Raw genomic sequence first — 18,584 nt, forward strand, 5'->3', positions numbered from 1 at the left:
AGCGGGGGCACGGCGCCAGCCCCCCTCCTTCCCTCCCTCCCTCTCCTTTCCTCCCTCCCTCTCTCCTTCCCTCCCTCCCTCTCTCCCTCCCTCCCTCCCTCCCTCCCCAGCGCCGCCGTCCCGAGCCGGGGGGGCCCCGCCGCCCGCCGCCCCTGCCCGGCCCCGCGCCTCGCCCCGGCCCCGGCCCGGCCCGGCCCGGCCCGGCGCCGCCGCCCCCCGCCCGCTCGCCCGCCCGCCCCGGCCGCGTCGGAGGGCCGGCAGCGGGGCTGGATGTGCCCGGCTCCCCCCGCGCTGAGGTGGGCAGCGATGCAGAAGGCAGGCGGCAGCTTCGCCTCCGCCGAGAGACACCCGCTCAAGATGGCAGATGTGTGTTGAGTTTGGGGGGCTGCGATCTCGCGTCGTTCGTGGCGGCGTTGCCATGAATAACAGGCGTCCTTGCACCGATGGCCCCCATGTACGAAGGTAAGCCCCGGCCCGGCCCGCCCCGCCGGCACCCCTGGCCCGGCCGCAACGGGGGACGGAGGGAGGGAGGGGGGAGCAGGGGGTCCCCGCCGCTCGCCGTGGCCCCGGCCGGTGTTGCGGGAGGCGGGGGGCACCATCGCCCTCCCCGGCGCCCGGCGGGAGCGGGGCGAGGCGCGGGTAGCCCCCCGGCTCTGCCGGTGCCCGGCCCCGCGGTCCCGGGCGCTCGGTCCCCGGCGGGGGGCGATGGGTGAAGTCCGTGCCGGTGCCGAGCAGAACAATGAGGTGGACGGAGCTCGCCTTGCGCCTCCGTGTGTGTGTGTGTCTCTGTGTGTGTGTGCCTGCTGCCTGCCTGCCCCTCGCCGCAGTTCGCATTCCCAGGACCGGCTACCCCTCTCCGCTCGCCGGTTTCCCGGGAGTTCCCCCCGCCGTGGCTCCTCTCCGAGACGCGGGGACTCCGCGGGCAGCGGCGGCGGGGAACGGGTACGGGGCTGCTGGAGCCTGCTGTCAGCTCCCCTGGCTTCTGCTTCAGTCCAGCCCGGGCTGCGGCGAGAAGCCCAAGTACCCCAACTTAGTTTCTTTCAGGGTAGAAAAATCACAATAATTATATATATATATACATTTATATATGTGTGTGTGTGTATATACGTCTGTGTGCGCTAGATCGATGTGTAGTACAGGGTGTCTGTTAAAAAAGAAAAATTCAGAGATGTATCGAGGTTAATTTAAATCCCCTCGCGACGCATTTACCCTTCCCCGTCACCCCTCCCGGCTCGGCGCTGCCCGGGCAGCGTTACATAAAGCGGAGGGACATCCCCCGGCGGCCGCGCCATCCCGCCCGGGGCCGCTCGCTCCGTGGCGGCGGAGACCCGGGCGCGGGGGGGGCGCCACGGGGACACGGCACTTTGCTCCCCATGGCGAGGCCGGTAAAACTTATCTGAGGAGGAAATCGAGCCCGGGCTGCGGCGCCCGCGCGGAGGGCGCTCGGCGGGCGGTGTAAAGTTACCGGTGGCCCGGCGGGTTATTTCTGGGCAGCCCCGGGCTCACCCGCTGTTCCGAGTCCGGACCCCGCCGGAGGCGGGCAGACAAAGAGGAGCATTTTCGTTCGCGCACACAGCACGGCCGGCTCTCCCCGCGCTGGCCGCGGCCGGGCTCGGTGCCGCCGTGCGCGGGGCCGGCGGGGAGCGGGGCCCGCGGCGGTGCCGGGGCCGGTGCCGGCGGAGGGGCCGCGGCGGGCCCGGGGTGCCGGTCGAGGCCAGCCCGCGGCGGCGCCCTCTGGCGGCCGCGTCTCGCCGCCGAGCGGCCCCGCTCCCGGCCCCGGCCGGGCAGCCCCCCCTCCGCTCCCCGCCCCGCGCCCGGGCCGTCCCCGGCAGCGGGGCCCCGCCGCGGGAGGGGGGAGCCCGCCAGCACCCGGGACGGCGCGGAGCTCGCAGCCCCGGCGCGTACCTGCCCGGCCCCCGCCCGACGGCCCCCGGGGCCGCGCCTGACCCCCCCGCGGTGTGACCGGGCCGGCGAAGCTCGGCCGGCACCGCACCGGAGCCCCCCAGCCCCTCCCGGGCGGGCGCCGCCGGCCGGGGGGCTCATGCGGCGATGGCTCTGAAGTTCGCTCCTCGCCGGGCCGCATCCGGCGGCGGTGCGGGGCCGTGCGGGCGGTGCGGGGCCCCTCGGAGAGCGGCGGCGCCCGGCGGGTCCGCACAGCCGGGGCGGAGCGGCCGCGGGGCCTGCGGTCAGCCCGGCCGCGCTCCCCTTCCTTCCCGGCGCGCCGCAGTGGGCGAGCGCCGGCACGGCCGCCTCCCCGGAGCCGGGCAGGGCAGCGCAGGGGAGGGGAGGGAAGAGGAGAGGAGAGGAGAAGAGGCCTCGGCCACCGCCGGGGCGAGCAGGGCGCCGGCTTCTTCCTGAGGAGGGGGCGGCGGTGCTGCACCGGAGCGTGCGGTGGAAGTTTAGCGGTTCCTTAGAGCATCCTAACTTGAGCGGCGCCCCTGCTTCTGCCTGACTGGAAAAGAGAGCAGATGGGGGAAAATGCCCTGAAAGTGACCCGTAGAAACAAATTTCCCGCAGCAGATACGGAACGGTCTGCGGCCAGGCTCTGCAGCATGCCTTAAGCCTCAAAATAGGTGAATATCCTGAATGGCAGGAGCCGGAGATAGCGTAAAGGCTGACAGAAATTGTTTTATCTCTGTTGTGTTGCTGTATGCTTGCGGGTTAAATTACTGCTGAATGGCTTCGAGGGAGGTGGAGGAGGGGTTAATGATTGTTTTTCGCCTCCTAGTTGCCGTGAGAGGTCCTTAGAATTCCCTGCAATATCGCAGTGCATAGATAAAAACTTAATTATCGCAGAGGCTGCAATTTCCTCCTTGGAGGGAGGCAAGGACTGCCATCCTCCCCTGCGAGCCTCACGTTTGTGTGCACAAGCAGTTCGGTCTGTAGCCCTCCTCTGGAGCATCAGGTAGAGTCAGGGCACCGAGGAGAGCGCCGGAACCGAGCATAGGAGCCGAGGGCTCGGATCGGCGCTGCGAAGGGCAGGCACAGCTCTCGGGTGGCACACATGCACGCCCACCGCCAGCACCGCAAGGCAGGCGAGGGGAGGTGAAACCGTATCCCCGCCGTACCGATTTCAGAACATAGGCTCTTTGACAGAAAAAGCACCCTGGGAGGAAATGTGACACCTCAAAGGCCTTATGAAGTGGTTCCAGTAGAAATTGAAGTGAGTGGTAACACAGAGCGCAGGCAGAAAGTCACCCAGCGTTCTTGACGTGCAGGTGAGGGTGGTGTGTGCTTGTGCAGAGCAGCTGGCTTAAATACCATTTCTGGGAAGCAGAACGGTGCCTCACCTGATATTAATAGGCGAGGCATGATAAATAAGTGACTATCTGGTGTGAAATCCTCTCCCACACACACTGAGCCAGGAGAATTTTCCCATTTGTTTTAAATAATTTGGAGGTTTTGCTCTTACCTTCTCCTCTCCTAGGTTTTTCCTCATTTTTTAAATTTTTTTTTTCCTGATGGTGGAGAGCTTAGCAGCAAAATGAAGGACATAAAAATAAAACGAGTGAAACAAAACAGAAGTAACACTGCTGCGCAATGTTTGACCTGGTTTTTAGTTTCGTTTGTGAGCTGTACAAGGAAATGAGTTGAGTTTCAAAGCAAACCTCATCAGGTGTAATCCTACATGGCCTCTGCTCCAGACTTGGGGCAAGCTGGTGGCTGCCATCCTTTCTGAGCACCAGAGATGTGGCTTCATCAGGAGTGGCTTGGTACAGAGGAGCTGAATGGCTTGAGCCAGGCAAGAATCTGGTTCTGTGGCCCCTCTTCTGGGCAGTTTTATTCTCACCTTTGCACTCGCCTTGTGATGTTTCCTATTGTGCAAAGAACAGATCCAGGCTCTATGGTCCAGGGGAGACCCCAGTTTAAGAGGGGGTGTGCCAGACAGCACAGGCTGTGGGTGGATTTTGCTTAGGATGGGTGTCTCCAGCGATTTCCTTGGCGTCTGGTACCTGGCATCCTTCACAATTGCGTAAAGAGAGGTATTTATATGTATTAACCTTTATTTTCTAAACAGTGATTACCTCTGTTTTGGTTTCGTTCCTCTTCACTTAGCTCCTTTCTTATTCTTGACAACTTTGTTGCAATTCAGGGTGTATTTTTAGCAGCCACATCGGTAGTTTTCTATGTGGGTGGCTCATGGAATTAATCTGGGTAATATTTGTAAATTGCACCTCGCCACCGGTGCGGCTGCTGGAGCTGAGCACAGGCAGGGACCTGCCTGCACGCTATCCCTGTCACACGTGGGGCTGGGAAAGCCGGAAAATCTGACCCTGTCCTCCTTGTGGATCAGATCCCATTTAATGCCAGAAACAGGCCAGCCCTGCTGGGCTTCGAATGCATCCTTAAATCTCACTAAAGCACACAAAACTTGCTCATCAGGGAGGTGGCCCCAGTGAGGCGGAGTAAAGGTCTTTACCCCAAAGTTCATGCAGGGAGATAACTCAGAGACGCTTCCTGTTTATGAAATAATAACCAGAGCTAAAGCTGTGTCAGTGCTGGGACTAAAAGCCTGAGTTTTTATTTGCTCAGGATATGGCTATAGCCAGGATAACAGGAAGCCCCCTCCAGTTAAAATTATTGTTCTTATCATGCTGCTGTGTCTAGTAATTAAACAAGTTTGTGGTGTAATGGGTGAAAAATGCTGGTTTATTTTCAGAAGGGGAAAGAGCATTGCTGGGACTAGGGGCTGGGGTGAGCAGACTAAGAGGCAAGCTCACTTACCACAGTCATCAGCCCTTGGACTCTGTGCAGTGCATTCCTCTTCATGGCTGTGACAGGTGGGGAAGACTCACTTTGCTTCATTTGGACACCTCAGCTGGCCTGGGAAGTGAAATAATTTTCATTTTTCTATCACTAGTTTTCCCCATTGTTATTTACTGCCCAGCTTTACGTGGTGCTGTGAGACCACTGGATTTGGTTCCATTCAAAGGGGGTAAGAGTTGCCTGTGCTTGATGTTCAGTGTCGGTTCTTCTACTGGTGGGGAACAGCCTAGAGACCTCCTGTGAGGCTTCTGAACTTAAGCTCAGCCCTGGGAAGTTAGACTGTGTATTTGGAGATAAGTAATAGACTTGGGTGGCTAAATGAATAAGGCCTGATTTTGGCCACATCACAGCAGTGGTGCATAAAAACATGTGAATATTTGGTCAGGAGGACAGTTGGGAAGTCAAATCATGACAGCATTGGTGACCTGGGCCAGGAAGTAAATCCCTGTCCTGATTGTGGACCTCACCAGGTGGGTCCCAGGTGATGGTGTTAGAGCTGTCCTGCCAGATGGTGAGGTCAGGGAAGGACAGTCACCTTCTGCTCACACCAGACTAAGACACCAGTATGAGGCAGATGAGACAGCTTCTTCTAGCTGCAGGACTCAGGGCAACTGTGATGGTGCTGCCCATGGGCAATACCCCTGAGAAGAGTTTCCCAAGGCATTCAGGGTTTGGCTTACAGTTGTTAGGATGTCCCCATCCCTGTGGCTGTAGTGAACAGGTAGGCTAAGAATGGCTTGTTGGTTTTTTTTTTTTTAAGGTTCTATGCTTTTCCTCTCTGATCCCAATTTAAGAAGATATTTTCAGGTCTGTGCCTAAATTTAAGCTCACAGGCAGTGCTGCTGACTTCATTAGGATTGTTTATGCCTTTAAAGCTGGCCGCATGCTGGAGTACCTTTCTGACTCATGGCCTCTATAGCCTAATGACTCCATTTATAAAATGAGGTTGTTTCCTCACCCTTACTAGGAAATCTCTGCCCTCTGAATGTGAAATATTATTTATAGGTCTTTCTCTTACTTTTGGAAGGATAACTGGTCAATAACAAGAAGGGAGAATTAAACATTGTTTAGAGAAAAGGTTGTTTCTTGAGCTGTTTATGTACCCTAATGTGGACCAAGGTAATTAACTGGAAGCCTTCTCTTTTGAAACTATTTCTCCTAGCAGTACAGAATTCACCTTTTATTTTGAAAATAAACACAGATGATAATTTCACTCCAGACATGGCATTTAGCAATTTGTTTGTCGTAGAGGAAGAGTAGAGGCATGTTACTGCTACCCCTCATTTACAACATGGAGTGCCCCTGATTACTGCCTCATTTGGCCATATCAGCAAACTGAGGTCCATCCTCAGGAAAGCACAAGTGCCTTTATTTTGGGACCACTCCTGAATTCAGGTAGCCTTCAGAATTGGGTAATTTTGATGGCAAAACCACTTCTACTCAGACTTGCTCACGCACGTGAGTGGAGGAGCAGCCTCTGTCTCTGTAGGCCGGCAAAGGCATTTCCACATCTCAGAATACCTGGGAAAATCCACAGTCAGGACTAAATTAAAAAGCTATCTGTGCCATTAGGATTTGTTTATGGAATGGAAGTAACAATAAGCTGTAACAGTGTGTATTTATACAATGCTGTATATGTTCAAGGTGCTGTATGAAGAATGGCTGTCTGATCAGGTCACTGACTGAATGATGCCAAAGAACAGTCTTTTGCTTACTCACAGGACATGTGCAGAATAGCCAAAGGGAAGCATCTTCAAGAAGTGAACCCCTTGAGCTGCTCCTGAGCTAGATTCTGATCCAGATCAGCAACAGTGTCAGTGAAACCCAGGGAGCTACACAAGGGGAAGCAGGGTCTGCATGTGATGAGCCTTAGCCTCTCTGTGTTGTGTTCTGGAGCAAGAGGGAGTTTTATCCAGGGTGAGGAATGCCATAGTTTGCTCCCTTGGTTTTCTTCAGCATCGCCACTGAGTGGGACATACATTTGGAGAAGCTGAAGCTCACTCTATTTACACATTGTTCTCTGTCCTGCTCACCTTCCAGGGCCTGTGCTGACGTCTGTCTCTGGAGGGACAAAATAACAGCAGTCACATCCAGCTCCTTCCCTGAAAAGTGGGAAAGGTCATCCCACAAGGCATTGGTATTTGCCAGACGTACTTGGGAAACCATGAAGGGCAGCTGCCTTCTCTGTTCTTTAGAGATTTCAATCCATAAAGGTGCTAGCAAGACCTGGAACAATGGTGTTACCAGTGGCAGAACCCTGCAGGCTAACATCTCCCTTGGTGCCAAAGGCTGACTGGTTGGGCTCTGGACTATGCTGAAATGCCAAAGAAACCTACCTCTCACCAAAATCATTTAAATCATAGGAAATGGGAAAAGGAAAGATTTTTTAAAAGCAGAATATCAAATGCCTGTCCAGCGTGTTCTTTAACAAGCTTGCCCAGCATATTCCCCATGTATGGACAGTCCACACCACGTCCAGGCTGTCATTGTTGCCCTTTGCTTTGTCACTTAAAGGATTTTACCCCCTCTGTAACTCCTCTCTGCTTTGCTTGCTCTGATTCATTGTCCTTTGAGCTGTGGGTGTAGAAAAACTATTCCTTGTCTTTGTCATGTCACTCCTTTGTGTTCCCTAGGCTAAATCATATTTTGAACACATTCTTCAGTTCTTTCTCTTGTATCTTTTCCCCTTCAGCTCTGACCATTCTCCTGGTTCTCTGTGCTCCCTTCAGCTGGTCCATCTCTCTCTTGAGTGGCACTGCTAGAGCACAGTGCTGTATTTGGGTGCTGTGCTGGCCAAGGAGAACAGAAGTGTTCCTTTATGTCTGTTATAGTCAGTGCTCCTGTTTGGTTTAACTTTTGCATTATAATATTGTTCATCTCTGTGCAGCTTGTGGTGTGCTGTGGCTCACAGATCCTGTCAAAGAAGTCTGATGCCTCATGAACTATTTTCTTTTGTATGTGTGGAGGTAGACTTTCCTACCTAAGTGTGTGATTTTTGATCTGTCCCATTTGAATGTCATCCTGTACCCTTCAGTTTGTCATGATTGTTTTCAGATTATCTAATTCCCCCGATTTTGCAATCCTGCTTGATGTCACCTGCCAATTTAAAAAGCACAGTCTCTGTTTATTCACCAATCTAAGCTTTGTTGTCAATTCTGAAGTCCCAAATATAAAGTACAGAAGAGAAGAAATGGTTTCATATAATCCAGAAAGAGACCCTTGCCCACAAAATATAAAAGAAACTGGAAAACACACACAACACTTGGCATTGTTTTCATGCCTATTCTTTTACTCTACTTTGGTGCTTTTAAGGTGTACCTAATAACAGTTGTATTTTCTGTGCCAAGCAAATGCAGAGCCTTATTGTACTAGGCATGACATTGATGTGAAGGGGTAGATAGTTATCACCCCAAAGGGTTTGCATTTCATATAGACGCATCACACAAATTGCTGGGACACTTTCAGGAGAAGAAATCAGAATGTGTGGGTTTTCCACAACATTTGTGCAGAGGTTGCTCTGGGAAAGGAAAGGGAGGGCTGAAGATTGAGAAGGAGTAAGTCAGTAGGTCAGGAAAAGGAGGAGAGAGACATGGAGAACAAAGATGAAGGCAAGTGACTGTAACAGAATAGAGGAAGATGATCCCTGGGATCTTCAGGGGCTGAGGCTGTCACAGCCAAGGCTGGCAGGAACAGAAAATTGAGTGAAATGCTGAAGATCCCATTTTGGACTGTTTATGCAGTTGCCCCTACTGACTTCAGTCTCTCCCACTCTCTTCAGACTTCAGTCTCTCCCAGTTTTTTTCCCCTGGAGTTGTCTCTAACATCTTTGGAAGAGAAGGTGAGCGAGGACAGGAGACGCTACCTGTACCCTAATGCTCACAGGCAGAATAGAGAATCTGTCTGGGGATTCCCCATCTGGAGCTGACACCAGAGGCAAAATTGATGCTGTGGCATTCACTTAAAATCTCTTATCCTGCTCACCATCTGATGGGATAGAGATTTTCTGAAACACCAGCAGTTCTCATTGATCTGAGACCCTTGTGGTTTCCTCCTTCTCTGCCATTGTTCTTCCCATGACAGTCGTGTCTATGTAGGACAAATGTGCCATCCTCCTTCCTCCAAAATTCATGTTGAATTTTCCCTCAGCTGAGGGAAAATTTAAGGACATATGTGACTGCCCCACCCTCTCTGTCATCATGTCTGCTCTACTCTCACCATCAGTCAGGGTGGCCAGAAAAAGTTACAAGCATGGAGACCCAGTCATCAGCACCTGAGTTTGTGGGTGAGAACCACATGTGCATCCTCCTGCACATGGGTGTGCATGGCACATCTCAAGCATGTGAGGCTCAGCACACTGTTCTCTCCAATAGCATGTCAGGTGTGTCAGTGTGTTTGCCAGTGAGTCTCTAAGGTTGTGGTCCTTCTCTTGGGTCAAGAGAGCAAGAAGAGCTCTTTTTTTGCTTATAGTTAGGGGTCAGGTTGTTTGTTTGCTCCTGGATGTGATCCAGTGGATTCAGCCCAGAGAGGAAGCAGCAGAGAGGAAGCAGTCCAGGAGGTTCCTGGAGTGTGTGGAAGATAACTTCCTGACACAGCTGGTGGGTGAGCAAGGCCAAAGGAAGGCTCCCTGCTGCGCCTGTGTCATGCAAACAGAGAAGGACTTGAGGTGATGGGGTGTTTGGAGGCTGCTTTGGGTACAGTGCTTGGTTTTCAGTGCTCAAGAAGTGAGCAGGGGGCTCAGCAGAAGGGACTTCTCAACAGGGCAGACTCTGGCTGTTTAGGAGACAGATTGATAGAGTGCATTGGAACAGACCTGAGTGACAAAGGAGTCCGGGAAGGCTGGATGTTCTCCAGAAACAAACCTTAAAGGCACAGGAGCACTAACAGAAGGACACTGAAGTGCTGGTGCGTGTCCAGGGAAGGGCAGCCAAGTTGCTGAAGGATCTTGTGTGCAAGACTTAGGAGGAGCAGCTGAGAGAGATGGGTTTGTTTAGCATGCAGAAAAGGAGGCTCAGGGGAGACCTTATCTTTCTCTACCACCACCTGAAAGGAGGTTGTAATGAGGTGGGGGTCACAGGTAACAAGTGACAGGACAAGAGGAAATGGCCTCAAGTTGTACCAGGGAAAATATAGATTGGATGTTATGGAAAGCTTCCTTATGGAAAGGGTTTGTCAAGCACTGGAACAGGCTGCCCAGGGAAGTGCTGGTATTTAAAAATCTCTGGAGGTATTTAAAAGATGTAAAGATGTGGTTCTAGGCGACACAGTTAGTTGTGCACTTGGCAGTGTTTGGTTCACTGTTGGTCTCACTGATCTTAGAGGTCATTTTCAACCTAAGGAATTTTATGGTTCTGTTTATTTTTGCTTGAGGACATGAGGGTTTTTTCTAGTTACAGGTTGTAGAGGCATACACAGGATGAGGAATAGCCAGCAAGCTCCCCAGCTATTGGCTGCATTGATGGGATGTTACACTTCAGGAGGGAATGTTACAGCAGATGATGGAGCAGCTTGGTGGAGGCTTGGACACTAGCAGCAATACTCAGAGAATATCCAGTCCCAGAAAACTTGCTGAACAAAACAAGTTTGGTTTTTTTTCAGGAAGGTCCTTTAGCTTGCCCAGAGTATTTTTACTTCTAGGCAAAATTTGTAAGCATTCTTTATTTTTAAAGTGTGGTTTATATTCTGCTCGTCTGCAACAACTCCAGCACGTCGATGTATTTATCTTTTCCTTGTTAACACTTACCATTCCTGGAACATCTCCTGCTCAGCAGCTGTTTGTAGGTGGCTTTTTTTCCTCTCCCATCATTTTGTACCTTTCCTTCCTGTTCAACGCATCTATAAACCTCTTGTAGTGACATCATAGCTGTTTCCATAGCAACAGATTATGATACTAGAACAGAGGATAATATCAAACAGGAGGAGGAAGAGATAAATTATGGTGTTTGTGTGCGTGTGTCTGAGGGCTTGATTATGTTCCTACATCTCTTCCAAGGATGTTGTCTGCCTAGCTTCTTCTCTGTTTATCTTACATGCCTTTTAAAGGTTAGGAAAATGTGAAGGAAAAAAGATCTGGAGGTCAGAACAATACAGACGCATATTTTTGATGGTCTCTGTGTAAACCTAGTAGGCTGAGATTTATTTTTTTTTACCTCTGGTAGCTCTCCTGTGTCTCCTGAGAGTAGTCTGGAGAAAACTTAGAGGCACAACAATTCCTTGGTATGGCATCACTTTTACTTTAATTACCAATTATTCATAGCCACTAGCAGCTGGGATCCGAAGTCAAGGATCTTTGTGCTGCAGATTTTCCAAAAAAATGGACAACTGTGACATGGCATTGCCATGAGAACACACAGCTGTGTTTGAAAAGGGATGTGACAGGTGCTCAGATCAGCCAGAGGTGCCATGGGAAGAAGAGGGACAACTACCCAGAAGGAAATTAGGGGAACTGTGATTTCCAGACTGTTTCAGCCTGCCCAGAGAGTGGCCTGAGCCTCGTCCCAGGGTTAGCTTTGCACAGTGGTGTTTGTGGAAGAGCTGTGCCAGGATGGGTTGTGGGCTGGTTTTTGACCATCTGTGTGGTTCTTCCATGGCTTTGGGCTATCCCTCTATCAGGAGCTGACAGCAGCAGGATTGCAGAAGGGTGAGTGCCCACATTGCTCCATATGTACGATGGCAGGAAGGCTGTTTGCTTAAAGCAATAGGCTGGAGGAGAAGAATGTCCAGCTAAAATACATGGTGTTTTATTTTCTCCTAGGCAGCATTTAGTGTTGACAAATTCCACATAGATTGGCAAGGATTTTCAGCAGGTGTCTGGTTTACCTCCAAACAGTGGTAATTTCCAGCCATCATTGCTACTTTCCTATTTAGATGTTAGACTTCAAACGCCGGAGAAAAAAAATCCAAGAAAACCGTCTTTGATATCCTCATAGCTCTGTGTGTGTGTGCAACCTTTAATCTTCCTCTTGTGCCAGAATTTCTGGGGAGTTAAACAGCCATCAGTAGTCCTTAGAATACCTGGAGTAGAGTTGTCTCTAACTGGAAAATCTCTGGTGACACACTTGAGCTCCTTAGCACTGACACGCAGAATTGATCCCACCTTGAGGCCCCGTGGTGCCCCAGGGAGGAGGGATCTGAGCCCAGCAGTGCCAGGTGATGTGGCAGCTTGCCTTGGCAATCCAGCTGGCTGGGGCAGTGTGCAGTGGTGCTCTCTCCATTATGGGAATTCTCCACACAATGAGCCCTGGGTCAACAGCAGAGCAGTGCTGGGATGAGGTGATGCTCCAGCTCCCAATGTGTCAGTGCACAGGAACTTTCTGGTGGCTGGGCAGGCTGCTGGTGTGCTTGCTGGTGGTGCAGAGTGAAGTTTTTGGTGGAGCTTAGTGTTGCCAGGATGAAGAAAAGGTGGCAGATGACATGAATTGCCTGAGTCACTCAAACTCTGCAAGTTAGAGCTGTACAGAAGGCATGAGAGCACACAAGACCTTGGCAGGAATTAGTAGTTAAGTCACCTCAATGGAAGCTTATTGGGAGCCAGTAGAGACCACAGAGGGCTGGTTGGGTTTGTTTGCCCTGCAAGCACCCACATGGCACACTGGGCCCAGCTTCAGAACAGGCTGACATTGTCCTGTGGGCAGCTCACTGCCACAATCAGGCCTCAGGGTGATGGAGGTTAGGGAAATGGCAACAAGGTTCTTTGTGGAGAGATGAGAGATCACAGCCTTTTCTGTGAAACCAAATTAAAACAAAAAGACAGCTCTTGGCTACAGCCAGTTTGTGGATAGCATGGAGAAACCAAAGACCTCATAAATCCTCCAAGTCTACAAAGACACTGGGGATCACATTTTTTCATGACTACAATAAAAAAAGTCTTCATCTCTTCTAGCACAATCAGTGGCACCACCAGAAACCTGCCTTCCCCACCTAACTCCCGCTCTTCATTCTTTCAACAGCAGAATATGTGAGTGTATTTAGCAAGTGCAGATAAGAAACAGCCTGCAACCCCCATTTTAAATTAGCTGCACCACCTGGAAAGGACATGTGAGACCCAGACACAAGCATATCCCATTGATGATGATGACAGCACCTCTCTTGCAGTGTCATTTTCCTGTCGCTTATCTGAGGCTGAGAGCACCTGTGCAATGAAAGTGAACCTTGCAAACGCCTGTGCTGCCTGCGAGCACGTGCGAGTCAGAAGGGACAGCAGGTGCTGTTCTTGAGCACTGTGTGTGAGAGCACAGGTGGAAGAGTGTCTGTGTGTATGTGGGACTCCTTCCATATGTGTGGGCACTTCCAGGAGTGTATACATGTGTTTGGTGTGGCTTCATCCCCTTTTATCTATGGGCCTGATTCTCCTCAGCGCTGTTACACCACTTTTCTAACAAATTGTATTTGTAGCAGGGCTCTTTTCCGCTGCAGTGAATGAAGAAGGGGAGATTTATTATAAATATAAATTAGGCTTTGTGTGTGTTTGTGAGCTGTCACAGCCTGTGCTGGAGGAAATATAAACAAGGTGAATGCAGGGTATTTATGTGGAGCGATGCTGTGGCAGAGCATGTGTTGGCAGGAGTGCTGTCTGCAGTCTCTGCATAAGGGCTTGTGTTGCCAGTGTGAGTGTGGAACACTGTAAATCACAGGGTGTTCAGGAGGGGACACTGCCACTCTGCCTGTAAAAGGCAGGAAGAGATTTTATTTTCAAGCAATGTGACTTTTCAGGCTGAACAAAAGGGTTACTAGAAATCCACGCTTGAGAAAAATATCATTCCAGACATTCTGATGGAGGATGATCTATAATCCACATCCACCTGCTCATCCCTATCGTGATGCAGAAGAGCTGCATCTTTTATGTATCTTCTCCCAGTGCCAGGTTTTGGTGGCCCAACTGGACCAGTTCTTGGATATGTCTTTAACTGTGCTAAATCGTCTCAGGTCTATGTCTGTATCCTCAGTTATCTCAGTTTATCTCTGTATCCTGAGCTTTCAGCCAGTGGTGGGATGTCACTGGTGTCTGAATGCAAGTACAGTATCCCCTGAGGAATCTGTATCCCTTCACGTGTGTTTACTGTACCACTTACAATGTATCTAATGTAGGTGAGGCTACCTCAGTAAATGTGTTGTATCTTCTCCAGTATCTCTGCTGCTGGGCACCTGAATCCTGGTTTTGTGCATGCTCAGCCATGAGCTCAAGGTACAGAGTGTGGAGTTCCCCTCTTCAGGACCAGGCTTGGCTTAAAAGTTATTTCATGTTCCTCTAAAATCACTGCTGTTTCCCGGAGGAGCACTTGAGTCATTACCAATCCTTGCATTTCCTCTCAGCCAGGAAGGGTTGAAGGGGTTTCAGGAAGAGGATGCTTTATGAGGAGATGTCTGCTTTCCCTTGCCGTGCCCTGTTGCAAACAGACACAGAGACTCCTGCCAAAAAGCTGCTGCCTGTAGAAAATAAAGTGTGAGGGAAAAATAAGATGGGATGTGAGTGAATGGCAGGAGAGGGCATGATTTCAGGTGGGGATGCCCAGTACTTTTCATGTACAATAAAGCAGATGCTTGTGGAAGCACTGATGGTGAGCTAGGAAGTGTGTTTCCTTGTTTCCTAGCCACAGTTGTTACCTGGCATCACTGGAGCAAGTTGCAGATTTTCGTGTGGGTTTTGTTGTGGTTGGTTCTCCTGTCCTTCTTGCCTTCTTGTTATTGCAGGGCTCATGAAGGGGATGGGGCTCTTACTCTCCTGGTGTGTTTTGTGTCCTTTCTCCTGTTCCTGGCAGCTTCTCCCCCTGTGCCACCCCCTCCCCAGCCAGCCCTGTCATGTTCAGGTGTCCTTGCTGGAAGGTGACCAGCCCCCTGAGGTGTTCATGGCTGTGCCCTGTATTGAGAACATGCTGACTTCATGTGGGAGCTCAGTGCTGAATGTCAGGCACCCCGACCCATGGGCTGGAAGGGTTGTGGTCACCCTGTGGTCACTCTGGGGCTCAAGGTGAGCTGTGGGGTGCCAGAAGAGATGTGGAGGAGGAAGAAGAGCACAGGCTTGATCACAGAAGTAAAATATTCTGTGGTTACCACAAAATGCTTGCTGAAAAGATGGATATTGGGAGTTATTTGTCTAGCTGAGGCAAGGGAAGCAGAAGCCTGTCCTGGTGATCTCAGCCCTCCTGTTTTACCCTCCAGGGATGTGGGAAGGACTGCAGGGATCAAGGTGCTCCCCATCCCCTGCTCAGGGTGTCTGGGTGGATGGACTGCCTGCCAGGCTGCCTGCAGGGCACTCATCCCCTTTTCAGGGGGAAGTGGCAACCCAGCAGCACATGAGAGCTGTGAAATCCAGCCCTGTGTTGGGACAGGCTGCACTTAAGCCCCGTTGTAAGCCCTAATTTGAAGGCTTAGAGGGAGCTGAAGTGTGACACTGCATGCTGTGTCTGAGCTTCACCCTTCCTGAGCCACAGCAGCCTGTCAGGAGGGGAACCAAGGGGCAGGACAGCCTCTGCCTTCCCAGCTGGGCCAGGAACCTTCAGCTGAACTTGGTTCCAGCAGAAGTGTTGGATTTGGTTGGGTTGTAAACTGTAAATGTGATAAACCATGGCTGGCAGTTCTGACTGCTGTGGCTTGCAGTGTGTGCCCAAAGGAGCTGTGCAGTAACAGGCCTGTTCTGGCAGTCCAGCAGGTCTGCCTCTGTCTAGGTATGTTCATCCCTATGGTTCTGCCCCTGATAACTGCTTGCCATCACTCCAGCCTGGTCACTGCTTCTCTTGCAGGCTGGTAGCAGGTAACAGCACCCCTGTGAAGGCTCCTAAAGGCCACATAGCCACACTGTGGTGGTCCTCTGTCACACAAGCCCCCCTTCTCTCTCATGCTTGTGTCCCCTTCTCCCCACACTTGCTGTGTGCAAAGGGACCCCTTCTATCTGGTGCCCCTTGGGGGGATGTGTGGCTGCCCGTGCTGCTGGGGTGGGTGAGCTGCCCAGCACAAGGTTAGTCACTGCCGACTCACTGTTTCATCCTATTTGATTTGCAGCTATGGTTCTTGATTATTTATTTGTGCCAAGTATTGTTGCTTTCACTTAAGGTCACTTCAGCAAGGCATGCCTTTGTTTATTTCAGAGTCACTGCTCAAAGCACAGCCAGAGTTTTAAGAAAGCCACAGAGTGTGCAGTGCTACACAAGGGCTTGGAGGGGGATTTTGGCAAGGGGCAAATCTGTGTCCATGTAGTTCCTAAAGGTGGTGGCCCCCAGCATCGTGCCTGCTGTATTGCTGGGAAGCACAAATGTGCATCTGTGTGCCCAGACAGATCTGTCCCTGGGAGTGTCCTGTGACACAGTGTCCACCCTTCTTTCCCAGCCACGGTTGTGGGACTTTGGCCAGTACACCAGAGAAAATACCACTGGTGTTTTTCAACCTCTACAAGAAAACAGATTGTTTTTAAGTCAAAGCTAAGACTGTAGCACTTGCTGGAGGCTGGAAGGTAACTGTAAATCCTGGGTCTCATTTGCACAAACACATTTGGTTCCAATCCTTAAGGGCATTTTCCCTTCCTCTGCTTATGCCTGTGTTTCAGAAACATGTAAATTTTGTTTGGATTTGTTTTTTTTTTCAAAACACTGCAAAATGTGGGAGGGGGGCTTTTAAATTACATTTGGCACAGAAGGGATAAGGAGTATTCTGGATGTTCCACTGGGTAGGAATCCGTGGATGGTTGTCATTTAGGCTCAGTCAGTGGGAAATCCTGAGGAGACTGCATACACCACAAGAGTAGTAGTGATGTGTGCAGTCACTTACTTGTAAGTCTGCTGCTCAGATCAGACCTCTCAGCTTTCTTCTGGCCCAGCACAGGAGACCCCACATGGTGGGTCTTGTTTCAGGTGTGAACCTTATGTGCAGGGTCATTAGATGGATAAATGCCCTGTCATGTAAAGGGGTACAGGCTCTGTCACAGGTTGACACAGGAGTGGGAGGTGACACTCACCAGTCCAGGGCAGAGACCTGCAAGATGCCCCTGCTGCTGTGGCTGCCACTTTTGTGTCAAGGTCCAGGAGTGAAGAAAAGGGGCTTGATTTATGCCCTGAAGAAGCTGGAGGTACAGATCTACCAAAGAGCTCAGATCTACCAAGGAGGAGGCAGCATGGCAGTGATTGCTGGCTTTGCTGGGGTTGATGGCACATTTATACTGCTGAAGGCCTTACCCCCTAGCAAAGGTTTTGTTCACACTTACTGGCTGCTTACCAGATCTCAAAATTGTTTAAAAGAGCAACAATCCAGCTAAGACAGCCTGCAAAGTGAGGATGAGGCTGGCCTACCCTGCTGTGGTTCCCTCTGGGAAGGCCGGAGGACCGTGCTGGCAGGGGTGTGTGATGGGAGCTCTGCACCAACATGGATCATACAGTGTGTGCTTCATGCTCTGCTTCCAGAGCTGCCAGCTTGGTGTCTCTCACCTGCACTGGAGGAGGAGGTGAGGCTCTTTCGCTTGGAGAAAATAACCAAAGGAGAGTTGGTGGCTTGTCTACAGACTGGCTGCTGTAGGAACCACCCCAGCCTGCCTCAGAGAAGAGGGAGAGGTTTGTGTCCTCTCCCACCTTTTAGCCAGAAGGAATGCATGTGCTTGGAGGCTGCTGCATGCTCTCTTGCCATGCTGATGGGTTTCATGACACGACTTTTAGCACCTGAGGATAGGTGTGAAAAGGGAGGAGGTAGAGAAGTAGGAGGTGGAGGTGGTGTGAGTTAATACAAGACCCAGTGGGAAGCAGCAGCAGGCAGTATTATTTCTGTGATTTGAGCCAAAACTTACTTTCTCTCTCTCTCTCTCTCTCACACTCATTAAATTACAACTAATGCAAGTAGCATTGTGAAGGAGGAATTTGGGAACTGTCGTTCATCATCCAGTCATTTGTAACGAATGTGCTGCTCAGTGCCATAGCCCATAGCCTTGCTGAGAAGTAATTCACTTGGTATTTGCAGGCATGACATGCGTGTCATAAGAATTCCACTGTTAGCATTATGCCAGCATTAGTGAGAGGATATGAAAATAAATGATGAGCTTTTGTTTTTCATTATTAAGTCCAGGTTTTTTGCTCATCTTGCTTCTTTTCCTCCCTGCATCTGTGAAAGGAGAGGCCCCTCTGTTCTTTTCACTTTCAGATCAGGCAGGTTGTGCCCTCAGTCTCCCAGATCCCCCATCTTCCTTCCAGACCAGCACCCTTTTGCTGCTCCCTCCAGCTGTCTCCTCTGGGTTTGGAGATCAGCTGCAGCAGTCCTTTAAATTGCTGTAGGGTATTCCCACAGAATGATAGGACATCAGAGTATTTCGTATACTCTCAGTATTTTGTTATGGGCCTACAGAACTGTTTTGCTCTCACCATCCCTCAAGGAGACCAAGGCCTGCTCTTCATGGTTTCACTGGAAGGTTCAGACTTCGGTTGTGGGTCAGCAGTTGGTACTTTCAGGTCATCCACAAGCCTTAAGTGACTCTTCTAAAAAGAGGGAGAAGGAGATCTCTTGAGGCAGCTGTCAGTCTGAATGTGCAGGAGCAGAGCTGAGCAGCCTCTGTCAGTGGCTTAAAAGAAGTCCACAAGGCAGAACAAGAAGGATCTGTGACCCAGAGTTGTGAGAGGCATCCCTGTCCATTCCAGCAGGCTCCTCCAGAGCTCTGTATGTGCAAAGGACTTAAACATTACAAGGGAGTGAGACAGTTAAGTGTTATTTATCCCTATTTTGGGATATTATCCCTATCTCTGTTTTCTAGTGGGGGTGGCTAAAGAAGAAAGCATAGCAGTTTCAGAGATGACCCCTGTTTCTGGAATCGTCAATTCATGGGGCTTATTTAAGCTGTCACACAAACACCC

General features: G+C 50.9%; 1 protein-coding gene across 2 annotated transcripts in view; it reads left to right on the top strand.

Annotated features, from left to right (window-relative positions):
* The first annotated feature begins 227 nt into the window (after positions 1-227).
* Positions 228-18,584, top strand: part of HIPK2 (homeodomain interacting protein kinase 2) — a 126,911-nt gene continuing 108,554 nt past the window's right edge. For both annotated transcript variants that reach the window (XM_058022055.1, XM_058022056.1), the window contains exon 1: positions 228-462. In XM_058022055.1, the coding sequence (XP_057878038.1) occupies positions 444-462 (19 nt within the window). In that variant the 5' untranslated portion in view covers positions 228-443. The remainder of the gene's footprint in view (positions 463-18,584) is intronic.

Source organism: Melospiza georgiana, chromosome 4, assembly GCF_028018845.1.
Source record: "Melospiza georgiana isolate bMelGeo1 chromosome 4, bMelGeo1.pri, whole genome shotgun sequence".
NCBI lineage: Eukaryota > Metazoa > Chordata > Aves > Passeriformes > Passerellidae > Melospiza > Melospiza georgiana.